The following is a 26,019-nucleotide window of genomic DNA, read 5'->3' on the forward strand; positions in this document are numbered from 1 at the left end:
AGTTAGAACAGCTAACATTACTTAAATACATTATTATTTGCTATTATTACTCTAGTAGCAAAAGGTTTCACATGCTTTAAAAAAGTAATGGGTTTAAAAATATTTACTTTTCTGTAGCCAGGAACTGTAGCTGAAAATACTTTATTTTGTTCCTCCAGTGTCGTACCTGAGTGAAGTGGGTACACTTGCCACCTAAAGAAAACATATTAGTGAAATATTTACTGATGGAAGAATATGAAAGTTGATTACACTTCTGTGCTAAACCCTCTTACGTACTTAGAACTCACACAGCTGAAAGACTCATGTTCAGGTTTCACTGAACAGAAACAAATGTGGTCCAACTTACCTTTTACACTTATCTGAGAGGCATGAGTGCATGCATCTTATTTCACCTAAACCTAGGGAAAAAGTAATCATGAGTTTATTTTTCATTTTACTCATCAGGAACAATTCTAAAACATCTATTTCAATTATTCATCGCCTGTCATTATTACCTCTTTTCCACCATGTAATAAAACGGCAGAAGAGTTAAACAGCAAACATAATAATAAGTCACTGAAACCCCGTGAGTCAATTTTTTAAGAACCATTTGGCATTAATTTTACATTTAATAAAGTGACAGTGCAACAGCAGATATAAAGGCCATTTGACAATATCCCATTATTGCCCCTTGTTTCAGTTTTTGACAACAGACAACACTCAGCACATGCTGAATATCTGTCTGGTTTAGGCTAAAACTCGGTATTCAAGCCAAAACAAGTTCTTTCAAAGAGCAGGATCACGGAAAAAAAAAAAAAAAAACCAAACTTAGCAACCTCACCTTTGGCCGTTCCAGGGCCTATATTTTCTGGGGCATGCATTTCACATCTGCCAGGGGAAATCTTACAACTAAGGGATTTTTTTCTATCTTCCTGAATACCTCCACAGATATAAACCTTTCTGAGTAGCTGAGTTTTCTTCTTATTGACACTTCAATGCCCAAAGCCCCATTTTCAAAAACGTGTCCAATGCTGGACTTCCCTGGAGGCTGTTTTTATGAACAACTAAAAGAAGTTTGATCCATGTCTGGCAAAGCAGACTCTGCATCATCACTGTTAACAGTAATTATTAATCATTCTAGTAATTACTGACTAGACACAGCAGGCAGTATCTGCTGCCCAGTTCTAGAAATGACAAGAGTTGATTGACCATGACGCCTACAGAACACAAGGATCCCACCAGGAGACAAAGGTCTTGGAATGAAATGGGTACTAGTGACAACATCTGTTTGGCAAACATAGCAGGACAATAAGGAGAGTGGGGCAGGAAGAAGTGGAAAAGAAAACATAAAACAGACTAACAGAGATCAACAGAAGTAGAACAGATAAAATTAGATCACTTGGAACACATTCATGCTTGTAAGTTAAGAAAATTACTCCACAGTTTAACATGGGACTTTGTATCCCCTGTTACCTACAGAGAGACAAGTTCTAGAACCAAAGGAGAGCTGAGTACTGAAGGGTATTTATCTCTAAAGAATTAGACTTGGTAGCATTAAAAAAAAAAAATTAAGCAGTCAACAAGACAAGCAATTGAAAGGGAAAACACGGCATCCTACTTGAGACAGCTGCAGCTGCTTTCTGGAAACAGTCTGCCCCATCACTGAGTTCCACAAAGTCAGTGTGCACAAATCACTTAACAGCATGCTCAGCACAGCACTGCTCTTTCTGGCTGCTGCTGCACACTCAACTTGACAAGTCAGTGGGAGTGTTATGTTTAATGCTCAAAATGCTATGTAATCGTTAGCACTCAAAAATCTAAGCATCTCAAACCAACATCCTAAATATGGGTGTTAAATGTGTAAAAATAACCCAAAGCTCTGTCTCAGCTGCCCTCTTGTAAACTGAGGGCTCTCCTCCCCCTTTCTCCAGTTCTGTATAAAAACATTTGTGAGGAAAATATCAAGGGGTATTTGCTAATCCTGTGTTCAGGATCAGTTTTGAGTATCCAGTTTAAAACCAGACAAGGTCAAACACTGCACAAACAAAACACAAACTTGAGTGTGCCAGCTCATTCAGAAAGCACTACCTGCACAGTTTTCCACAAATTTACCAAATGCATTTAAACAAACAAACAAACAAAAAAAAAATCAGCGTATCACTTGCAGTTATAAGCCATCAGGATAGCAGCACAGTTGAAAAACAAACCAAACTAAAAAACCTCAAAGTGAAAGATAAAGATTTAAGATTTCAAAGTGCTAGAAGGGTAACTTCAGCCTGAAATAAAGACTCAGAGGCCCTGAGGAGATCTGAAAACACTCCAGACAAACACCAGTATCCGAGGCCAGAGGCAACAGTCTCCCTACCTTATTAATCACAAACTGGAATGGGCCCTACATTGACACAATGAATTCCTTCTACTCATTAATTTCATAGCGAAGGTAATTCCAAGAAAGGCAGCTCCAGTGCCTCTGAACACTCTCCACTGAAAGCTACTCTGCAAGTGCAGTGTATCTTTGAGCTGTGTGCTGTTCTTCCAGCCCTAGCACTGGATATTCCTAAGCTCAACACAGCAGGGAGATGACATTCATAAAGATGCTACAGAGTTAGAAAGTCATGGCTGGGACAGACCTCACTGTGTCCAAGGGAACAGCTGCTCTGGACTTCAAGGTGACTCTCCACTGGAACACAACTAAGTCTTTTCCAAGTTTTCAACAACAAATTTTCAGCTCATGAAGTAAAATAATACTTGGAACCACTAGGTAACAGATTTACAATGCTCAGGGAAACCAGTCTGCAGGCTAGTTACACTGCATCTAAAATCCAGCTAACGAGTTCAAAGAAGATTGACAGTCAAAGCAAAAGCCTACAGTAATTTTTGTGCCAGACAACTTTGTTTTTATTCTTTACAGAAGACTATAACTATGTATAACCAGTTTTCTAATCAACTGCTATGTCATCATGTGTGTTTCAGAGCACGCCAACTACACCAACCAATGTACATGGAAAGAAAAAAGTGAATTTTAACTTTTAAAACAACCATCTGAATAAAGACTACACTATATGCAGATAAAATGTCTCTAAAAGAATCCGAGGAACTTCATATAGTAATTAATAATTGCACTAAAAAATTGAGCAACTGCATTTCTGTAGATTAACTATAGAATTAAGTTTATTATTTTTATTATTTTTAAAATACATAAAATCTTAATTTTTGACTCACAGCTTTTCCAATTATTGTCACAATTAAACAAGTTTCCAAGAAAAAAGGCCCAAACAGACCAATTTAAGTATGTGTTTAATAAATCCCTAGATGAAGTGCCAGAAGAAAGCTCATTAGATGACAAATAACAAAAAAGAAAGTTATTAAGACATATACTCACCTGGTAAAAACACGAGCACGCTGCCACGTTCCAATGCATCACCCAAGCTCTTTTTCTCCCTAACAAGAAAATGCAGCTTCATTAGTTTCACGATCTCAGTCTACTTCATTACCCCAAGTTATTTTATTCTGGAAGAACAAGCAGAACTGCACATTCTTTGTAACAATCATTATTTAAACTTCCTGAAGAAATGAAATTTCAACCATTAGTTGCAACTCTTCTTTCTGAAAAACGCAGTACATAAACATTGGAACCAGAGCATCAGATTTAGTTTTTTTCATCTGACTATGACAAAACAGAAACATTCTCATTCTGCAATGAAAATAATCAGTTAGGTTACTTAATACACCCTCAGAGTTAGACTGAAGTTGCAGAAGCAACTTTATTACATTTTCAGATACTACGCACCGATTTACAAAACACAGAGCAGCAAAATCCAATATTTACTTATTTCAAATGACATTAAGGCATTACACAGCCAGTGAAAATCACCAGCTAGTTTTTATACTTTTTTTACATGACTTAATGTATGTTTTAGGTTATAATATGGAACAATAACTTGGATTTCATTCTTGATTTAAATAATCCTCAGCTCTGGTCTACAGCAAAGAATACAGTTTCCATATGACATGGCTGCCTTGAATGGTCACTCACACTCCAGGGCATGAAGTGCGCTTTAGGAACACAGGGTACAAATCAAACAAACACATAAAATAAAGGCAGAGATGCAAGTAAAATTAAGTTTACACTAATAACTATGGGCTGCTGCTGTTGCTTAATTAGCTGCTCATTTCCCCAAGAGCCTCTGATTCCAGATCTTGAACTGTATCTTACCTATTGCTCCTCTCTTCAAACTCATCAAATGACTGAATCAGAGACACTGCGACTTGATACATTTTCTGTTCTACCGCTGGTTCCCCCAGGCTCTGAGAAAGCTGTTTGCAGAAGGTAATGAGGTTAACACAGTATAAAAGGCTAAAAGACTGTACTTCACATATGTATTTCAATTTATCAAGCGCTTGCAATTAAAACTGATCCAGTACAGAAGCTTGTACAAAAAACTTCATCTGATGCACTTATTACCTTCTAGAAATATATTTTTCTTCAAGCATCCTACCATTCTAATATTAAAGAAATACCTCTGATATTTACCTGCTGAAGCACTAGGCCACACTCCATTTGTCTGCAGGACATACTCCTTACCCTGAAGTGGGACTGATCACAACCCATGGAAACAGGATGACAAGGAGAAATTTGTGCAAGGAAGGTACAGGGCTTCCCACAGCTACTACAAAAGGTATTTCTCTAGCTGACTGCACATAAATCATGTACCTCTTTCTCATTTTCACATTTAATGGGTCTTGTGTTTTTGGTCACCTACTGTTCTGTTGCACTCAACAAAACCATGATGATTCTGTCCACACTGTTTTCTAGCAAACTCAATGCTTTGGTATTTAAGAACACAAAATATCAAGTCTTCAGAGCAAAGAGAGTAACTTAATCACTTTCCAGTTTTAAAATAAAATGCTTAATGAACTAGACCTGCTTTGAAAAAGGTCTACAGTACTACACACTGTTTCCTTGTAGAGAAAATTGTTTCTAAACTTTGCTCACCTCTCATTCTCAGAGTTTCTCCTCATTCTAGCACAAACTGGACACTGCTTGTTCACATACAAATTTACTGGACCAAGTGTTTCAGAGAGCTAAAATCACAGACAACCGAACTATCTAAACTATGCAAATGAAATCAGTTTCTTTTTTCTACCAGTTTCCCTTTGCAAAGGAGCTCATAACATCCACAAAAGCACTGCTTCTAGCACCAACCTGGCAACACTGATTTAGAAGAGCATTTGCTACTGCAGCCTCAGTCCTCAGCTTCATTAGCCCATGAGAAACCTCAAAAATACTTGACTGTTTTCTTCAATGTGATTTCTGCCCCAATATATGTGAAAAATCTAAGCAAGTTATCTCTTCTGGGCTGTCTGAACATAAGATTTTTTTTGTTTTGTACTATCCCTGCTTAAATAACTGTCAAATTTGTCTTTTCAATTTTGTCACTGATCATACCCTCAGTATTCTTTAAGGTGACAAGGCTTCCACATCGCTCCTAACAAAAGGTAACAATGTGACAAACAGCAAATCCAAAAGCCCAGTCAGACCTGACTGAAATAATACAACATAATCAGAATAGCTTTTGACAGCAGCTCACTACCTTCCATAAAAACTCTGATTCCAGTTCGTGGATATGAAGGAGTTTAACTACTTGTATTTTTGCACCTTGCTTAATTTTTTTAATTTCCATTTTAGATCTCCAACACTATCCAGAACAATAAGCAAACATTTACAAAACTAGCTTTAAAATTGCTTAGAGATAAAGTCTTCATGCATTTTTCATAAAACCTCTGTTTCAATGATTCCTTTGGGCTTGGTGGTTGCTGATATCACAAAATCATGATTCTGTTAAACATCCAAAACAACGAGTTTACAAAGCCCATTATGCCAAAAGACAAATAAAACTACATTTTATAAACCAATGCTCACCAATTACACAGTACTTCTATAAACAACCCAGGTATCTGAGCAAGGGTAAGGCAGTGCTACACTGAAAAATGTTTCTCCCTTCTTTCCCTCTTATGTTTATTCTTTCCTGCAAATGAAGTAATTCAAGTAGGAAGCTTTATCTTTGATTCAGCTAGATGTCTGTCTAGCCACAGCAGAAGGCTTACTGCAGACAGGCATACACAGGAAAAAATAATGACTAGCATTTTTATTCATCTTCTAAATCACAACGGCATTAATGAATTCCCAAATTATTCAAGTCAAAACTACCCCAAAAAAAATTTGGTTTTAAGCACAGTTTTAGAACATTATCACAGGCAGAAATGAGTGATGTATTAAAGCCAAGAGCTCAGCAGGATTCAGAAAAGAATTCTACATTTATACAGTAACAGACAATAATTTTTAATGTTTTTTGAGAAGGGACAAAGGTTCACACCTCACAGCCCAGAGACAGTTACAAAGGACTAAACTGATTTTGACTGAGATGCTCTTTTTTAAATAAGAAATTATTAAAGATTTATGTAATTCGGTTTTATAGTTATTACTTTTAAAATCAGAAGGAACCTTAGAAAAATTCTGTTTATCTAAGTAGCAAAGACTACATTTATTTTTAACTGCTGTGTTTTTACGTGAGTTTTACAGGCTTTTATAGGTGCAAATAAAACATCAAGAACTAAAAGCCTGAAGCCTGTACCTCAGGCAGTTATTTGATTTAGATTTTAGTATGATGAAAGATGTGCCCCTGCCTCCATATGGCAGCATTAACTCATTAACTGTCTTAACACTCACATTCCACTTTCATTTTATTAGGATGTTACACTAATCATCTTAGACCTTCCACATTTTAGTTTTTTAATTGTAACTAGTATTCAGAGAAAATCTTCACATACAGCACCATAAGAAACAAGATCGAGACCAAGAATCAGTGCTTTATAATTCAATTTCATCCTTTTTTAGTACACATTTAAAAAAGAGAAAATCAAGAGCACTTATGTGCTTCTGTTGTTGCCTTAAGGCACAAGAAACCTCTTGGACAAACATACTCTCCCCATCCTGCTGAACAACAGAATGGCTACAGATAGGACAACAGAAGATAAAGAAACAGAGGAAAACACAGAAAAAATAAAATGTATAAAAAGGCCTAAGCTCTGAAAGCAGTTCCTTTGTTCGTGATCTCTGAGGTGAAAGGTGTGCAAGTTGACATTCAGCTCCAAGTGCAGCTATGACAAATACAACTCGACTGAAGTAAACTTCTTACTCAATTTCTTGGTTATCTCTTTTTTGCCATCATCATCTTTTAGAAAACCCCATGTATTACATAATCTCCACATTATCTGTCTAAGCTGCCATACTAATGTATAAATACTGATGGACCAACTGTTATAAGCATTGAGTTCATTTTTTTGTTTGCATTAAAACTTCAACAGTTGACAGCTTTTTATTTTAGCTTGCCTTTGCTAAGGCATAACCAATGCCTGTGCTGTGTACAGCATGAGGAATTATTTTCTTCTGGGTTTCTCAAACTACCTGTTTTATTTTGTCATTTTATTTTCTGCAGAATTGACAGATGAAAGCTGAATAATAACAGTGTGTTCACCCACTGCAGCTTAAGTGCATCCCCCACTTTCTTCATTGTAATAACATTTTAAGAGTGTTTTGAATTATCAAAACTGACCAACAATTACACCCACATCCCAGTTATTTTTAGAGTGGATATCATAATATTGGCCTGAGTGCATTTGTTCTACTTTGCTTTAACCTGTTTATTTTGCCTTAAACCATAATACTGAGAGTTCAACTCAAATGAATTCCTACACAGCTGTTTTTCCAATGTAAAACAAACTGCTATTATAAAACCACAGAAAACAGATTAACTCATATTTACATTCATTCCTTCATTAACTGATGCCTACAGAGCTACTTGCTATAATGTCAGGAGCTCTACAAACAAAACATACAAAATACATTCTGTGCAGTTTATAAGCTAAAGATTGATAAAGCAAACACATCTTCAGCCAGTACCTACCCTCCTCAGGCAGCAGAGCAGCAGTACTCCAGCACTGCCCACCAGAGGTCTGAGAGCTATCTCTTAATTCTAACATGTTTTCATTACTCAAAATTATACATTTGCCATGGTGGCCTACATGGCTACAATAGAAATATGTTCAAAACTAATGCATAACATCTCTGGCACTATTTAAAATTAAAAAAAAAAAAAAGAAAAAAAAGGAAAGCCTCAGCTGGTAGTAACACCAACCTGATAACATCAAAGTTCTAATCATAAATGCTTGTTTTCTCTTCATTTCATAGCACTTTCTGCCTTTGATACATAACACCAACATGAATGAACTCAGGAAATATTCCCTGATTTTGTCAGCTATATTCAAAGAGATCTGTAAATCTTTGTATGTTACCTCCTGCACAGACTTTTACACCATTCATATTGAATGCAAACTATCAAACAAAATACCTCATACTATTGAAATGTTTCTGTTACATGAAAGAAACCATACTGCTGGTAAGAAGACACCTGTTTTATCATCATACATTAATTCTTATCTAAAACTGCAATGGTAAAGTGGCTATTTGTCATTTTATTACACGGTTTTCAACTGTTTCAACTTCTTATGTCCAAAGAAATGAAATTAGATTTACAATACCTCAAAATCAAAACTGCCCTTCAAATCATCCAGGTAATATTCTTCAATTGCAAAAGGTCTGCCTTCAACCTTAAATACACAGACTGGATTCACACCATTATGAACTGGAAGTGCAAAGTAATCAGCTAATTCTTTAGGGTTGATGGAAGCAGACATCAGTATTATCTGTTAAAAGACAGGTATAGCAAATGTAAAGCATTAATTTTAACACAAAATATCCTGTTACATGGGAACCTCCATTTCCTCTTTATGCTAAATAGTCTAATTCTGGTTACTAAGGCATGTAGCCTAAGTACGTTTAAGACAATCAAACTAAATTCTTACAGGCAAGGAATATTAAACTACTCCTTTTCCTAGACAATCCTTGGACTCTAATCTGCATGGAATCCTTCCAAACTCGACAGAAATGACAGATTCTTAACCGAGTGCCTGAAGGACCACAAAACTGAATCAAGAGTTTGATTCACTCCTGAAGCAGAAATTCAGCACTTATCACCAACATGGCAGATGAACACATCAGAACAGAGGGTAATTAAAGACGACAGTTCAAGATCAAGCAGTCCAAAACTACTTGCACAGCATGGCTTTGTCCAAAGACCCACTAGATGATACCAAAAACTGCAACTAGTCCTTATGGAAAATTGCTCTGATTGGTCTGACCCAACAGAGCCACTCAGTCTCAAGTTTTCTTTCAACAACCCTATCCCAGCAAGAGTGTGTTCTCTGTGATCTAAAAATAATAATCTGTAGCAGCCATCTGCCAGAAAATCCAACATAGTTTAGATAGTTCAGCAGGTAGATCTTGTCCTCAGTGCATCAGAATCACTCAGCTAACTCCTGTTAGTTGATGCAGAGTTGAATGACCTGCTACTTCTGAGGTATGCGACATCCAAACTAGGAAACAAACAGCTCACATGTATTTCATACCATCCTGAGTTAAAAATGCTTTGTTTCCTCTCTTAAAGGGGGATCCTTGCACCCTTTTGTTTCATGGATCCAGGGAGAATTGGAAGAGAACTTGACATTTTCTAAATTAATTTGCCATATCAAAGCTCCCTTCCTTTACAGTTTTTCAAAAGGGGCTGAAAAGGGATGAAGTAGGAGACACTGGGCTTAGTATATAAATTCAAACTGAACAGCCTATCCGCTCTGCTAAAGGCCAGCAACTGAGATCAAGAGTTCACCTTCTTCAACATAAAAAAAAATTCAAAGGGACATCTCATCTCCCCACCCCCTCAAATATAGGTCTGTCTCAGGTTTGAAGAGTATGAAAAAACTGTCATCTGCAGAAACAACTGCAGAGAACAATATAAAGGGGATAAAATTTTTCAGTGACAATTTTGAGAGACTGAAATGGAATTACAGAGGAAAATAAAAAATACTTCAAGAACCTCTAACAGAAAAATGTTTTCTAAGAGAAAAGACAGGGCCTGTAGGAATTCCTGCCATTGGGAATTGCCAACCAGAAAATCAGTATCAAGGGCAAACTTCTCACAAACTCAGCTTGATCAAATTATTGCTCTTCTCAACAGGCAGAGCCAACTGCTAAAAAAAGGCTGAATAGTTTCACATTACTGTCCCTGAATTTAAACACAAGAGTTTTCTCTAAAATCTAAATCAGCATGAAAAGGGATAAGAAGTGAAAGATGTGAAGTGCACAGTTATGCCCTATGCCAACTGAAAGGCATTTTCAGTGACAACATGTTTGGAAGACCTAAATACAAAGTTTGAATTAACGTGCCCGTAAGGACACATATACCCTTCCAATGGCAACAGAACAGCCAACCTAGATTATTTTGAACAGAAAAATTCACATTGAACAATTAATTGAAGAACTTTAGAGACATATAGTCTCACAAAGTATCTGCAGTCCCAAACAGCTGCACAGAAAGATACTGACTTAGCCTAGCTCCAGCACTTGTATTTAAATTTTTACATTTCAAGAGTTCATTACTTTGGGACCCCAAAGACTAAACATGTCATGCTAAATGTCTGCAAACTCTGCTTCAGTACAAAGCAGAATTGCCCAACATGGAGAGAAAAACCTCAGCCACATTTTACTACGAGTTCTGCCCAGAAATTACAATATAGCATTTCTCGTCTTTTGCTATTTCTTCAAATATGTCGTCCCACTTAAAAAGGCTCAGTATTTCCAGGAGTTAATGCTATCATTTTAACCAAGGATAAGCACTGCCCTCAATACCCAATACGTAATTCTAGTCAAATATCCATCGTGCATTTTTTAGCCTTAAGCAGGCTTTAGAAACTAATGCATTTTAACATGAGGGGGAAAAAAAAAAGAAGTCTCTCAGAACACATTACAGCAGCCAGGATAAGAATGCCCCTTAGCTTGCTCACTTATGAGGAGTGGCAAACTAAATAATACTTTAGTAAAAAGTAGTAACATAGTAATCTGTGGAAAATTCTTTAAAGTAGGGCCTTCATAGATACCAGACATGCAAAAATTTTCTTGCAAGAAAAAATATCAGAATGCAGTTTGAACCCACCTTTACAGACTGTGAATTTGTACACAACAGTTTACGGGTCACCAAGAGCAAGAAATCAATTTCTTCTGTGCGCTCATGCACCTGGAACACATTATTCACAATTTAAGTTTCATTAATACATCCTCTTCTTTTTGACAATTTCTTACTTTCCTACTCAATTTTATGTTTTATTTTAGTAACTTGGAATAACAATACATTTTCACAGAAGAAAGCACACCTTTTGCCACTACGCATGTTAGTACCACTTTAAAATCCCAGGAGTCTTCAGATGACTACAGCACCTTCAAGGAAATCATGTCACTCTTAAATTATGAAAATCTAGAATAATGACTAGAAAAATCAATCTTGAGCTCTATTACTGATACTAGGTAGATCAATTGTACTGGTAAGATCCCAAATAATCCAGGAAGGACTGTTTAAGTTTGTCTGAAAACTAAGCAAATTGAACAGATGTGCCTTATTCCCAATGGCTTCCAGCTATGATCCAAATACTCAACTGCTTTCCAAAACACTAATTTACACCCAATTCTTTATATATCCTGGCACCTGAGCTTTCTGACTGCTCCTTACATTTCAGCAAATAATTCTTCCCAACATTATCCATGAAGAGCATATCCCTTTATTGAATTACAGTTTAAACGTATGAAGTGCAGCAGCTTTTTCTGGAGCTCAGCCTTCACAAGTCAACATTCATCTCAACATTCATCTACTCTAACACAATATAAAGACTTATATTCAATACTGTCCCATTACAAAACCAAATTTAGTTAAGGTAGTTTTCAGGCTGACAGTAAGGTTTTGCTGTAATAAGTCAAGACTTTTGGTCCTAGTTTGTTTAAGTATGTTCCTAAATGTCTGCAGTACTCTAAGTGGGATGAGACCTGCAATTAAAAATGTCACGGCGAACAGCCAGTTGTTAAAAACAGTGACTATGGACTCAAGATCACAATGTCTGTAGTATGGGAGGGGGAAAAGCTGGCATATGGGCAACAGTAGGGACAGGAATTCTGAACGGGGAAGCAAAACACACATCATCTTGACAGATGGATGCTGCTGAAAGAAGCAGGACAAGCCAACAGCATCAGTTCAAATTGCAGCACCCAAGAAAATGAAGTTTGAAAAATCTCTGCATAAACCTGTTCTCCTGTGTAAGGGGCCAGAAAACTTCACTCATTAATTTTCATATGTAATTAATAATTTTTAAAACTGAAAGAACAATCTAACATTTCTCTATGTATGCATTTTTGATGGTTCAATTTTTGAATCTACATTGAACCTGCATTTCCTTATCTTCAGCTTTAAAATTAAGGTTTCCAAGACTCTGCTAATACATTAGAGTGCTCAAGTCTTTTCCAAGAACACCACTGATACAATTCCTTAGGCTTGGGTTTTTTTTCTTCTTTTGTCTGTTTGAATGAAGCACTAAGTTTTCTTCACACAAAAATGTAAACTATTTGCTCAATGTTTTCCAGGTTTCCAACACACCATTTCAAGTGCAGTCATGACAGCTTTCCTGGTTACTGTAATAGACTAATGGTACACCAAGTACTGTCCCCCTGCTCCTCAAATATCCAAGAATTAAAGTAGCTCTCAGCTACAGTATCAGTAAAAGGATAACAATTAAGAACAGCACTTATAAAAAACACAAACCAAAACGAAACAAAAAACCAAACAGGACAAACAAACCCCTCACACACACACAAAAACAACCAACTCAAACAAACCAAAACCAACCCCAACCAACCAAACCTTCTCCAAAAATGAAAACCCAAAAACCTGAAACCCCTAAGTCCTCTCCTGTATTACTACATCCCACGATGTCGAACATCTTACATGTAATTTACATTCATGATTTTGACAGCACAATTTCACTATAATTAACAGTCAAATATTGCTTTCCACATAAAATAAGAATATAAACGTAGAAATATACAAATTACAAGTGTATTTTCTTTAGCTTTTTAGTGAAGTGACAGCAACAATTAGGAATTCATATGACTGAACTGTACATCCAGCCAGGAGACAGAACCTTCACAGGGATATTTTTCAGGACACCCCAGGAGAATAAAGACTTTGTAATATCCAAGTGAGTGAAAACTAGCTGCCTCCCCGACAGGCCTAATTGGACAGGTTCTTAAATTCCACGAGACGGATTTCAAAAAACATTTCAAGGCACCTATATCCAAAATTAAGCACTCCCAAAAACCCTTCCCACACCCTCAGTTCTAAACTTGTCGCTCAAAGGAAAGCTGACAAACCTATTTCAGCAAGTGTTACCTTAGACAACTCACATAAAGCATCTCTAAAGTTAGATGTCTACATTTCTCTTTCCTTGTGTGGTAAGAGACAAAAGACACAGCTTTCTTAATATGAAAATTAAACTTACTTCCAACAACTTACTTCATCAATGAAAATATGCGTGAACTGATTCAGGCTCTTGGCAGAAACTATTTTCTGAAGAAGAACTCCAGTTGTCATATACAGCAACTTTGTCTCCTTTGTTGAAACTCTCTCTAAACTTAACTAACAACAGTGAGAAAAACATATACTAGCTGAAAGCAGATATTTAATGTATTTACAAAAATATGCATCTGAAAGAACTCCAAAATGAAACACTGTAAACTCATCAAAATTATTAATTCAAACTTCCACAACTCTCTGTGCAACAATGTTCTTACCAGAATGAATTACCTGGTTTTTCTTTAGGACAAATTTTAAAAAAAATTTAAACACTGAAGTTTTAGAAAGTATCAAAATTCCTTGCTGGCAGCTTTAGCCTGAAAATTCTTTGAAGACTTCTAAAGGCACATACATACATCCATTGATATTAAGAGCAAGAAAAAGATTTTGCCAGAAGGTAGTTTGCTTACAGGACAGGAAAAGAAAAGAGGTTTAAGTTATCACCAAGACCAGGCAATTTAGTCCTGAGAGGAAAGCTCTACAACCCTATCCTAAACAGTAGATTTTTAATTTCTGAAGTGTTTCTGTAACTTTAGCTATCTCAGGTGCAACCCACCCAGGTAGGCAAAGCTGTGACCATTTTTTTATGTGCAGCTTTACCTCAGCCTAGAGCAGGCACATCTGCACTCCACCATTTCCCTCTGTTTCTGCTCAGCTCACACAAGCACTGGTGAAACAAGCACAGCACATCCACATACACCAATCTGAAGGTAGTATGGTACCATCTTATGTCTTTAAGACTCACTAGCATAACAAATCAATTTAGCAGTTTTATGACTAATTAATTCAAGGTATCAAAAATCACAACGAAGGCTTTAGATATAAACTACTTTGAAATGAACAGCATACATAACTGTCCTGGTTTTGGCTGGAATAGAGTTCATTTCTTCTGAGTACCTGGTACAGTGCGGTGGTTTTGAGATTTACTGTGATAATAATGTTGATAATGCACTGATGTCTTGGTTCTTGCTGTCATGTTTATGATGTAGTATGGAAGAAAGCAGATACAGGATAACAGATGAAGCAGAACCCTGACATTGAACAGCCCATGCTATGAACAACTCTGTCACTGTCAATTAAAAATCAAACTCCCAAAGACCTGGAAACTGAACAAAATCAGATTTAAGGGTAACAAAGAACACCTAACACACACAAATGGTACTACATGTAATATATTAGGAAGTAACCTGAAGCTGCAGACCTATGAAGAAACAGAAATCTCTAAATGCATGTTAGCAAACATATGTGTATTACCCTAAGTGGAAAAAGGAACAAGAAACAGAATGGAGAGGAAGAATCCAGAGAATACTCCTTCCAGCAAAGGACTCCAGAAGCAGACAACTCTCCATGAACATCCCTGCCACTGTCAACACCAGGGTGAACCCACTGGCCTGAGGAACCAAGCAAAGACAGCTGCTGCCCAACAATGAACCCACCATCACAGCAGCTTAGCTTGGGTACTGACAAGGAGCTGACTAAAGCAGCAGGACCTGTGTCAAAAGAGGAACGTGGCACCAAGTTTATAAACGGAGGGGCAGAAGTGAGCTTGAAGCCAAGTTGAACAAAGCAGAAGAGGAGACAGATTTAAGAGGGAAAACTAGTTCAAGTTTTTCATGTGTTGAGAAGGAACAACAGGATGCTCACAAAACAACCTGGTCATAAATGCATGAAGGTTCTGACTGAGCTAACAGGTAAACGTTACTTAAGGAGTTTAAAGGAAAAATGACAGAATATAGTTCTCCTGAAACAATTTCAGTGATTAATTATATAGATGTATACAATGCAGACATGTATTTCTGTGGGAGTGCCACCACGATTTGTACTTGTTCAAATTTACAAACCGATTTAATTACAAACATTTAGCAGGAGACAGATAGAAAACAGCAATCCACTTTAAAAGTAGATTCTCTAACATTTCTTCAGTATGCTAGATATGCTTGCAAGCAATCAAGAAAGAATATAAAGTACTTTTTAATGCATTTTTAAATACCATTTGAAATTTTCTCATACCTGGTATCCTACAAATCCACCTAGTGTCCATGATCGTTCCTTGCTAATCCACCTGGCAAGGCTGATGGCACTGATTTTCCGAGGCTGGGTAACAGCAATGTTGCAAGGGATAGATTGGCTCATGCAATAATCCAAAATGTATTGTGGAATCTGAGTGCTCTTTCCACTGCCTGTTGCTCCTTCTACAATCACAACTGAATTGTTTTGTATCAGAGACACTATCTGAAAAAATTTTTCAAGGAACCTCGTAAGTCCACAGAACAACTCAAAACAGGTTTCAAAACAGATTTGAAATATCAACAGCTTCCAGGTCACAAAGTTTCTGTAAAACACTATGCCATCTTTTCTATCATCTTGTAGGCATCTGGAGATAACTGGAATCCTAAAACACATGAGAAGATGACAGAAAAGAATATGGGCACACACTCATGCACGGACTTTATGTAAACATCTGTGAACAGAAAGTAACAGCAATGCTTCTCCCTCTAAGAAATTTTATGCAATGGTTTTGTAAAGAAACCTGGAAGTTCTGTACAGTGTTTAAAACAGGAACAGAAGTTTCCTTTTAAAAAACAACAGAAACAAATGAAAAAAACAAACCAACAAACAAAAAACCCCCAAAAACACAACCCCAAAAAACCCCCACAAAACATGTAACAACAACAACAAAAAAACCCCAACACCTCAAAGGCAAATTATTTTCAGCTTTATTCCACGAGAGAAAGTACACTGACATTACCTCTTCCCTGTATTTGGCTGTAGGCATATCCAAATCTTGATGCTGACTTATTGGTATATAAGTTGAATCACTTGATTCACCCTGAGACAACGAAGTACCTAGGCATACAAAAAAATCAAGAGAAATTTATTTCAATAAAGGCAAAGACCAGCAGGAGATTATGACAACAGTATGACAACAGTATTTGGAAACCTAACTTCTCTAAAATTTGAATTGCATACTTTAAGTATTAATAGAATTAATACTTTTTAGTAGTAGATTGAAGAGATTTTCTGTGTTTAGACAACTGCTGTTTTACTAGAAGCAACTCTGGAAAAACACTGCTTCCGTGTATAAGCCATCATCAGTGTAAAGGATGTGTAAAATTCTATATGCTTTTAATTTAGAAATCAGTATTTTTGCAATTTGCATTACAACTGCCAATTCTACCTGTACACCCAAGAATTTTTTTACAATACTAAAAACTATGCCTCATTTATGCACCCACGTGTTGTTTCCCTTGAAGTCTACTGGATCCACAGTTCAAAATAACCCGTAATTTGATATGAAGACCATTATATTTCTACCACTTGGCCATTAAACTCTGTTAAGCACCATGATGGCCTTTCATTCTGATACTACATTCTACAGTCTCTAGGCAGGAGTGAGCCCCCATTTTCACTGGGTAATACAGGATAAAATATCTTTCAGTGCCAGCATGAGTTTCTGCTCAGAGTTCTGCAATTGGTTTGATCATGAAAAACAAAAGAACAGATCTGGAGGGGCAGAAGGGGAAAACCTGGACCAGACTGTGGTAAACAACAATTTCCCAAGTTACAATTAAACAATCTCGCTAAAAAACTCACAGCAGAATTAAATCAAAAGTGAAAATACCTTCAATTTCAAATGGGTTTCACAAGATATTACGGTGAAATGGATGCTTACATACAGGTAATAAAACCTTTTATTTCTTTTTATGTCATTATTTCTCAAAAAAAAGAGTAGTGATACAGAACTCTATTTTTTTATTCAAAGGCAATAATTACTTTAAAATAAAGGCCATATCCTAAATATTTGACTGCAGTTACAGCTCACTTTCTTTAGAAAGGTTGTAACAATCTCACCCAACACTGAAGCACAAGCGGGCAGAACATCATCTTAGCTCTGTGCCATTCCTCAACGTGTTCCAAGCCCCCAAATTGTCTCAAAGTGTCAAGGAATACAAATTTAGTTATTCTAGCACTAAAACAAAGACCTGAAAGCTGGACAGCTCACTAAGACAGTTTCAAAACACACTAAAAAAACAGAGCTCTCCTGAAGCCACATTCTGCACAAAAAAAATTCTTTTACCTGGACTCTCTAATGCAACAGTAAAAGGTGATCACTGCACAAGGATTTACTTAGCACTACTAAACATATACAAAACCAGAACTTGATAGCAGCATCCCTTCAAAATATTAACTGTCCTTTAAAACACTGTTGGTCAAGTTTCTAAATATATTCCCAGAAAAATTCATACATCTAGCATTCTGCCACAGCAACACTGTACAAAGGTTGAGTGGCTTCCCCCTGGCACAAACATGTCACAACTGAGACATCCATAGCTGTGTGTGATTTGACCAATGCTGGAAGAAACCTCAAGCTGCTAGGGAACTGATCCCAGCGTCAGCAGATTCCTGCTAAAGCAACATAACCTTCCCACCTCTATCAGGTTTTCAAAGAAACAACTGCAGTTTTGAAAAGTTAAAATGTCAGAAGAAGAAAGTAGCAATTTTTTAATAGTGCTTACAAAATAAGGAGGGAGGCACAAAAAATTTAAATGGTAGGATTCATATAATAAGCCTCTGTAATCCAGAACAAAAACCAGTGAATTAATAAGAAATCACTAACCTAAAATTCGTTCTAGTCTGTGCAGTTGAGAATTCCCAAATTTGGAAAAACAACTGTACTTTCTACAAGGTGGTTAAAGGGGTAAGGATCCTATACATCCAGCTCTGGAAGGTTTCTCTCTGCACAACACCCCATGACCTCACTGAACCGAAAGTGTGTAAATCCTGGAAGAGCCAGTACCAAATGTGAAACAAGCCTGGTGGGCCAGGGAAGAACTACTAATGCTCTATTTGTTTTGGGTAACAGTTATCACAAAGAATTTTCTTCTGTTTTTATTTAATCATTTCAACTTCCTTTTCACAGCAGTACTTTCTACCACGTTCTGCAGAAGACAGAACTCTGAAGTGCAGTTCCCTGATGCTCTGTTTCCCCAATACAGAAGCAGATCAGGCATTTGCTTGTCCTCTCAGTGTAAAAGCATATGCTCTTTCAAAGAAATTAAAAAGCACGAGATTTAAACTCAATAGAATTTCATATAATAACAAGGCACAAAGCAGTACAAACACAAGCAGTCTCAGTAACTGCAAGATTTAAAACAGGCTATCGATTTGCACAGAAGATAGTGTCTACAGTTAGAGCAGCAACTCTGAAAGTAGCTACAAAAGGGGTACCAATTCAGAACCTTCAGAGCAAATCAGTTCCTCATTTCCATGTTGTGAAAGTTATTTCTTGACTACATGTGCATTCAACACAGCTCAACTCATAAGTCCTGGTCTAGGATAAATCCTTGAGCATTTATGACAATTCTTATGTTCTTGGGGAGAACATCCACTTCCAGATCAATATAGCTGATAGTTACAAATATATCTTTAAGGTCTTGAAATCTTCATTATAAGCATAATACATTTAAGAAAAGCAGTCTCAAATGTGGAACAACATACATAACAGTACAATTCTTATGCTCACTTACTGAGCTTTTTTATTTCACTGTCCTAACATAGTATTTTTGAGGCTGTCTGTAAGTCAAAGTTAATAGCAGCAAGAGCCAGGATTTTCTGAAGTTTTTATGTTATTCTACATCTAGGTGGGACTTGGCAGCTCAGTCTCAGAATGCCGTAGGAATGTTCCAGCCCTGTCACTATCCAGTTTGCCTCAAGTCTGCCACTGGATCACATAGCGCTGGGAGCAGAGCACTGATGAGAAGAGGCAGGCATCAACACTGCATGGAACAGCTCCTGAAGCAACTGAGACTCCAGACAATGAGACAGACAAGGGGAAGGGGAGGTAAAGGACTGAGGAAAATATCTAATGGAATAATAGGAGGAGATTATGTAATATGCCAATATTTAGTAATTTTTTAATGGTTTTTTGCTAACTAGATGCTGGTTTAGTAAGTTATAGCTGGAAGGCTAAATATTACAAGGTATAAATTTCAAGAACAAATATTTTAGGGTAAAACCAAGAGAAAACACAGGTTTATAAAATAAAGTATCAGGATGGCCACATAGAAGTATTTCCTAAGAAGCCTAAATTAAAATCCTGTCTCTTTTACAGACGGAACACTGCCAGCATCAGTCCCATTCAAAGCCATGCAGGTCACTAATGCTGCTAAAGTTGCTAGTCTGTATTAGACAGAATTCTGATTTAAGAGGTGAAGGACATTGAATGATCTATGGTATTTCCTTACATTAATCAATACCACCGTATTATTAAAGAAACATCTACAGGACATAAGTCTCGGTCTACTTGTTGCTGTCTCTCCTTCACTGGAAAAGCACACAAAGAACTAGGGAACACCACGTTCCTGAATTACAACATTGAAGATCCTTCCAGTCTCTTCATTCCCTCATTTCCACTTTCCAATACCTCCTCTCCCACAAATTTTATGTAATGTCAAAGGAAAAAGAGACAGTGTTTTGTGGTTAGGACAGAAGACGAGGAGCACTGCACATGGTGCCAAGTGCTCCTACTGCATCTCAGCTGATGACAGATCCTGCAAGTGGCTTCATCAGCCCAAGTTCCAAAGGCCAGAAAATATGCAGAAGGATGGAAGGACAGTAATTTCTAGAAAATGTCTCTATTTGTCTCATTTAGCTATGCCACCAAAGGTATAAAGAAAGCATTAAGAGAATGACACAGAGAACAGACAAAACATAAATGTCCTTTTCTCAGGAAATCAGCTACATTAACAAATTTGGAAATTAAGAGGCACTGTAGGAGTTTGAAGCTGAGCTGCCCTGACAAGTGAGTCAGCCTCACAGTGCTTTTACCAGAGCTCCTAGGAAAGAAGTGCAATCAAATTTCTCTCTAAAGGCAGCTCAAAGCAACAATCAAGTAAACAGTGAAATATGAATAGGAAATGGGGAAACAGAACAAAGGCATGAATCAATGAGTGGTATTTTTTATTGCAGATTTATTTCAATCAGATATTTACATTTATCAATACAACAAGCTACATGCATGCACGTTTATCTATGCATCAGACAGGGGTTTCCAGAAAATACGGTGTTTACTTTTTAACAATATGTTTTATACGTAACAAACTAATGTACATACATCATTAAACAAACAGATACATTCAGAGTTTTGTTTAGAGGAGAATATAGGGTAAAGACAACAGGGAGAAAAAGGACAGGTATATCTGAGTTCATAATAGGAGCTAAATAATTCTATTTCTTTTTTTTTTACCTGGTTTATAGACAAGTTGATCATTTCCAGCTACATTCAGCTCTTGTTTCTCTGTTTGTCTGCATTTTTTAGCATATTCAGTTCCAATGCTCTCTGAGATAGGCAGTCTGAAGAGGAAAGAAATGATAAATCAATAAATGCTTCCTAATCCAAGTCTTTGGTATCTCTGGAAATAACAGCATTATACAGGAAGTTCTCCATGTAACACAGGAACTACTTTAATGAACAAACTTCAGAAAAAAAATTAGTCTGTGCATTTAGATACTAGCCTGAGTAAAATGCCACATTAAATCTTTTTGTTTAGACTCAAAAAATTGAGCTCCCAAAATACCATCCTTTAAGGCTTCAATACTAGGAATTTCTCTTCTAATGAAAGACTACAATTCCTTCTGAACAAAGATGAAATACGTCTGTTTCATCAATTCTTGACACAAACAATTAAGAAAAGATATTTAATTCTTGCATGATTCCCTGGAGATGGGAAATATACAGGAGGAAACACAGTAATCTCACTGCTTTTAAGAAAAAAAATTTGACTTTATGGCAACAAATGATGGTGGTCAGGAAAAAATTAACACAATCACCTGATCATTGAATTTTATGGAAATTATCATACACAAGAAAAGTTAATCATTATATAAATTAAATTAGATTTTTAAAAATCTCTTCTACATAAATAGTGTGAAGAAATCCACATGAAATTTACTTTACAATAAAGCAGCATGTAAACAATTATTGTAAGGTTATCAAATCACACTTAAACATAGAAGAGTTTTGAACACATCAAAAGATTTTTTGAAAACAAAATACAAACTAGAGGTTGAAACCATGGTTTTGCACATTACCTTAAACTCTGGGCCCTATACAAGCCTTTCCTATGCCACAATTCACTAAGGCACAGCAAACCTGTTTCTATGCTCTATGAAAGGACAGTGCTGCAGAAGTGTTTATTTCTTGACCCAAAAAACAGGCAACACTGACTCCAAAAACAAGGACACTGAAAATCACACAAGACCTTTAACACAGCACTACACCACACAGCCCTCAACAGCGGGAAATTCCCAAGATCTTGATGCCACAGAGCACCCACCCACTCTGCCAAGGCAAACTCTGTGCCAGCTTGGCTCTGCTACAGACAATTCACCCAGCCCAGCTCAGAACAGAACAAGTATTTATCACCTACTGCTGCCAACAAACTAGGAAATAGCTTCTGCTCCAGTTTTAACAATATTTTAGGCACAGAGCTACAGCAATTTCATCTGGACCTCAAGTACTTCTTAATGCAAAGTTCAGCAGGATTGCAACCATCTGGCTTTGGGAGCAACAGCTGCCTACTTCCAACACTTGCATCACTCAAACCCTTCTGAAACACCTGAAATAGAAAACATTCTTCAAAAGGCCTGAATCTGAGACAATAAATAAAAAAAAATTCATACACAGGATGCCAGACTGCTTGCAACATAGGTTATTCCACTGAGTATATATTAAACACAAATAAAACCCAAAAATTAAATTACAGTACCAAAGTCAAGCACTCAGCAGCTGAAAATACCATAATGAAGCTTGGCTGCACAATCTCACTTGGGCAGCATTGTATGCACATACCATTCAGATTTTACTGATCTAACCAATTATTTTTTCACTTCCATAAACCTACAGCCTCACTGAGTGCACTGGACACATCTTTAGAAAATAAAATCTGGTTATGCAGTCAGTGTAACCTGTCCTTAGGTTCTCCATAAGAAGAAAAGCCATCCAGTACAAGCATTCAGTGCTGTAAGAGAGGAGCAGGTATTGCATGACTGTCAGAGCCCTGAGCTGCAGCAAGCAAATCACTGCAACATAAAACTCCCATTGAGGGGCTAAGGGTGGGAAATGTGGGACTGTGCTCCTTGCTTGCAGTTAAGACCTTGCAGATGCACCACTATTCAAGCAGTAGCTGAAATCAGTTAAGGAACAGATAAGTAACAGTAATAAATACTAAAAAAACCCAAAAAACTTCTTAATTAACCCAAAAATCTTCCTGGAATGTAAGAGTTTTAAGCATTTATATACATATATTTCTTGTATATATATATATACATTCACACATTATACATATATATATATATATATACACATACATTATATATATATTGTGTGTGTAATATATATGTAAAGGCTTTCAACCTTTGCCTGTAGAGCTTCAGAAAAATGAGGACAGTATGACCTCACTCATTTGTGAGAATACATTAATTTTTTTTTGTTCGGATATCTGAATATTTTATTTGAAGAATTAGGTTTTCTGTCTTCAGAAAACAGCATGCAGTAAATAAACCTCAGGCTACACAAGATATTTAACAGCCAGTCATTAGGAATGAACATTGCGCACTTGACATACCAAATCAGGCTCCAGTCTTGAGGAAAATCATATGCAACTGGAAAATTACATATGGGAATATGAAATGAACAAATAGGCTTTGCTGATTTATTGATGTTTTAATGCAATACTTTTCAGTATTAATAAAATTAAAAGCTTACAGAATAATGGGGGGTTTTGAGCAAAATGGAAACAAATCACTATAAAGCCCCCTGGAGCTCTCCTAGATTACCAGAATGATATAATCTTTCCAAATAACCATTAATATGCCATCAGTGGGAGGTATCATCCTATATACCTGGATAAATAGAAAGAAATTTCCCTTAGGTGGAAATCTAATGATTTTCAACAAAATTTGCTGACAGCAGAAGAATAACAAGATTCAGAAATTCAAATCCATTGCAGGCTAGAAAAGGGCAATGCTAATGAAGGGACTTTTCTAGATTCTACTTATGAATCACCTGTCTGTTCCACACACTAGTTATTTCTTCCCCATTTCTATTTCTCCTGACAGTGAAAACCTACCTTTGGTACATCTGCCATGTTATAGGCTTTCCAGACTCCAGCCGTTTCAGCTGCTCATATAGAACAGTCAAAATTCTACCAAACTAAAAACAATAAAAAACATTTTTGTGACTAACACAATCACTGAAATTTGAAGTCACCAACTGATGGAAATGCAGGAGATTTTAAGTATTTTGGTTTTTTTCCTTGCCCCTCATTTTAAAAAGTAGGTGAATTTGACCTTATTCATATCAAGGGCATATCTCATCCTCCAAGGTAGCCAGATTTCTATGGCTGAGCCTGCAAATACGTGACATTATGCTCACCCCAAGTGGACAAAAGCAGACAGAACTACAAAGCACTGAGAATATAATCAATGGATGACTTCACTCAGCAAGTAACTGTTGCTACATCCACAGAGCTACCCATGAAGCTGTGTACATCTCAAGACCTACCTATTTTCAGAAACACTCTCAAAAGTAGCGGATAGAACTTTGAGCCTGACAAGCAGGACCCCTTCCATCAAAGCAAAGAAGTACATTCCTCAACTTGAAAAAGAATTAACACTGTTTCTTATGAGACAGCAGGATTCTTTTCTCATTCCATATCATGTGATTTAACTACTATAACATTTTTCTCAAGTGTGAGTGATCTTGGCACAGATGTCCAGTCAAACTAATTTTTGAGCACTTGATTGAAACAAGGTATTTTTAAACATAAAATTAAATACAACATGCCACTTAGTGGGAATTACTAGAAGGGAAACACAGTTTAACACCAAAAATTGTTGACACATTCAACTCTAAAACGCTTTCAAATACACTCGGTGCCTTTCTTGAAACAAATTCAGCTAGAGAAAGGTCTTTTTTTTCTTCAAGCTATAGAATGACCTCTAGTAAGTCAACAAGGCCATCATGACAAAGTATACTGAGTAAATATTTGTATTTGAGCACTCAAAATAATAACCAAAGCATTTTTGCATACACTCAAGTTACCAAAAACAGAATCAACTGCCCAATCTCAACCATAACTAAGACAGGTAATTTGTCCTTACCTGTGACATACTTTAACTGCAATGCCATTGCCTACACTGAACACAGTTAATGTCCCTAGGGGAAATACCTTAAAAAAGCTTTATTAAACTAATAGATACATGCAGTTTTATTCCCTGAAAAAGAAAATAAAAAAACATTGCTTACACAGCACACCTGACTGTATAAAGAAAATATCCAAGCATGCAATGAAATTCCAAGGATTAAGATGCTTGCTTATCCAATTTCCAAAGAATTTCTATTGGCCACTTAATTTTGGGGTAGAAGCATCTAAAGGCCATAGAACTTCCAGAACATGTCCATCTTAGAGACAAAACTGAAACATCAAAGTCTTCTGGGGTTGTGCTTTTAAAAATTCTTATACTCGTACTTTCTGCTTATTTATGTTCTGCCTCATTTAACACAAAAAATTCCTGTGCACATGGGACTAGAAGTTGAACATAAAACTAGTGTCACCCATTTCACAGATCACAAGAGAAGGACTGCCCCAAGTCATGGCTTCTGTCACGCACACAAACTGTCCACCTATTTACAGATCTTTGGGGAGGGGGGAAATCACTTGAAAAAACACTTAGGCTCATAACATACAGAGCATTATTTTGCAGTACAATTTCAGTAAGATATATACAGTAGACTGTTTCAAAGCTTCTTTTCTGAAACTAAAGTAATGTGACACTTTACATAACTGAACATTTGCCATGACAGTAAATAACCTTCCCCTGGGTTTACTGAAGGACATACTGAAAAATTACTTTCCTTTTACCTAGAAGTTGGCTTTCTATACAAAAGATTGGTCCTACCTGCAGAAATACACTAACTTCAATGAAATCATGTACTGCCATTCAAAAGCCACACTTCAGCCGCAAAAATAGATTATTAATAGAATTCAGAAAAAATGTAATCTATTAAAAACTAAAATACAGATTTCACAAAGTCATTACAGAGTATTTCAACAATCTAAGAATCAGTGAGGTGCATGCCTTTTTTCCGCTTAAGACAGCTGTTCTAAAACGTAATTGGCTAGATTTAGTGATAAAGTCTTCATTTAAAAGCATTTTAAAAAGCTTGCACTGCTCTTCCTCACAGGTGTAATTCAGATCACATGTTTTAAAACCTTAACTAGCTGGGGGGAAAGAGGGAGGGGGAGCACTACAATAACTTTGTGAAATCCTGAAAAACCCAAATGCAAATGTTTGGATTTGGACAGACGATGGAAACTCAACAACTCAAAAATATTTCACATATGTCAAAGTAATAGCTCTGCACCTTATCCACAGTTAAAATCCAAGAAACATAACAAGCACAAATGCC

The 26,019-nt window shown here is 36.6% G+C and overlaps 1 protein-coding gene across 2 annotated transcripts in view; it reads right to left on the reverse strand.

The window, feature by feature from the left end:
- Nucleotides 1-26,019, reverse strand: part of TDRD9 (tudor domain containing 9) — a 65,129-nt gene that overhangs the window by 25,673 nt on the left and 13,437 nt on the right. For both annotated transcript variants that reach the window (XM_085061247.1, XM_085061246.1), the window contains exons 2-11: nt 20,794-20,900; nt 16,297-16,394; nt 15,558-15,779; nt 13,488-13,610; nt 11,088-11,168; nt 8,581-8,745; nt 4,196-4,296; nt 3,362-3,420; nt 347-398; nt 108-192 (exon numbers count right to left, since the gene is read on the reverse strand). In XM_085061247.1, coding sequence (XP_084917373.1) covers nt 108-192; nt 347-398; nt 3,362-3,420; nt 4,196-4,296; nt 8,581-8,745; nt 11,088-11,168; nt 13,488-13,610; nt 15,558-15,779; nt 16,297-16,394; nt 20,794-20,900 — 1,093 coding nt within the window. The remainder of the gene's footprint in view (nt 1-107; nt 193-346; nt 399-3,361; nt 3,421-4,195; nt 4,297-8,580; nt 8,746-11,087; nt 11,169-13,487; nt 13,611-15,557; nt 15,780-16,296; nt 16,395-20,793; nt 20,901-26,019) is intronic.

The sequence above is a fragment of the Lichenostomus cassidix genome, chromosome 5 (assembly GCF_008360975.1).
Source record: "Lichenostomus cassidix isolate B80296 chromosome 5, HeHo_3.0, whole genome shotgun sequence".
NCBI lineage: Eukaryota > Metazoa > Chordata > Aves > Passeriformes > Meliphagidae > Lichenostomus > Lichenostomus cassidix.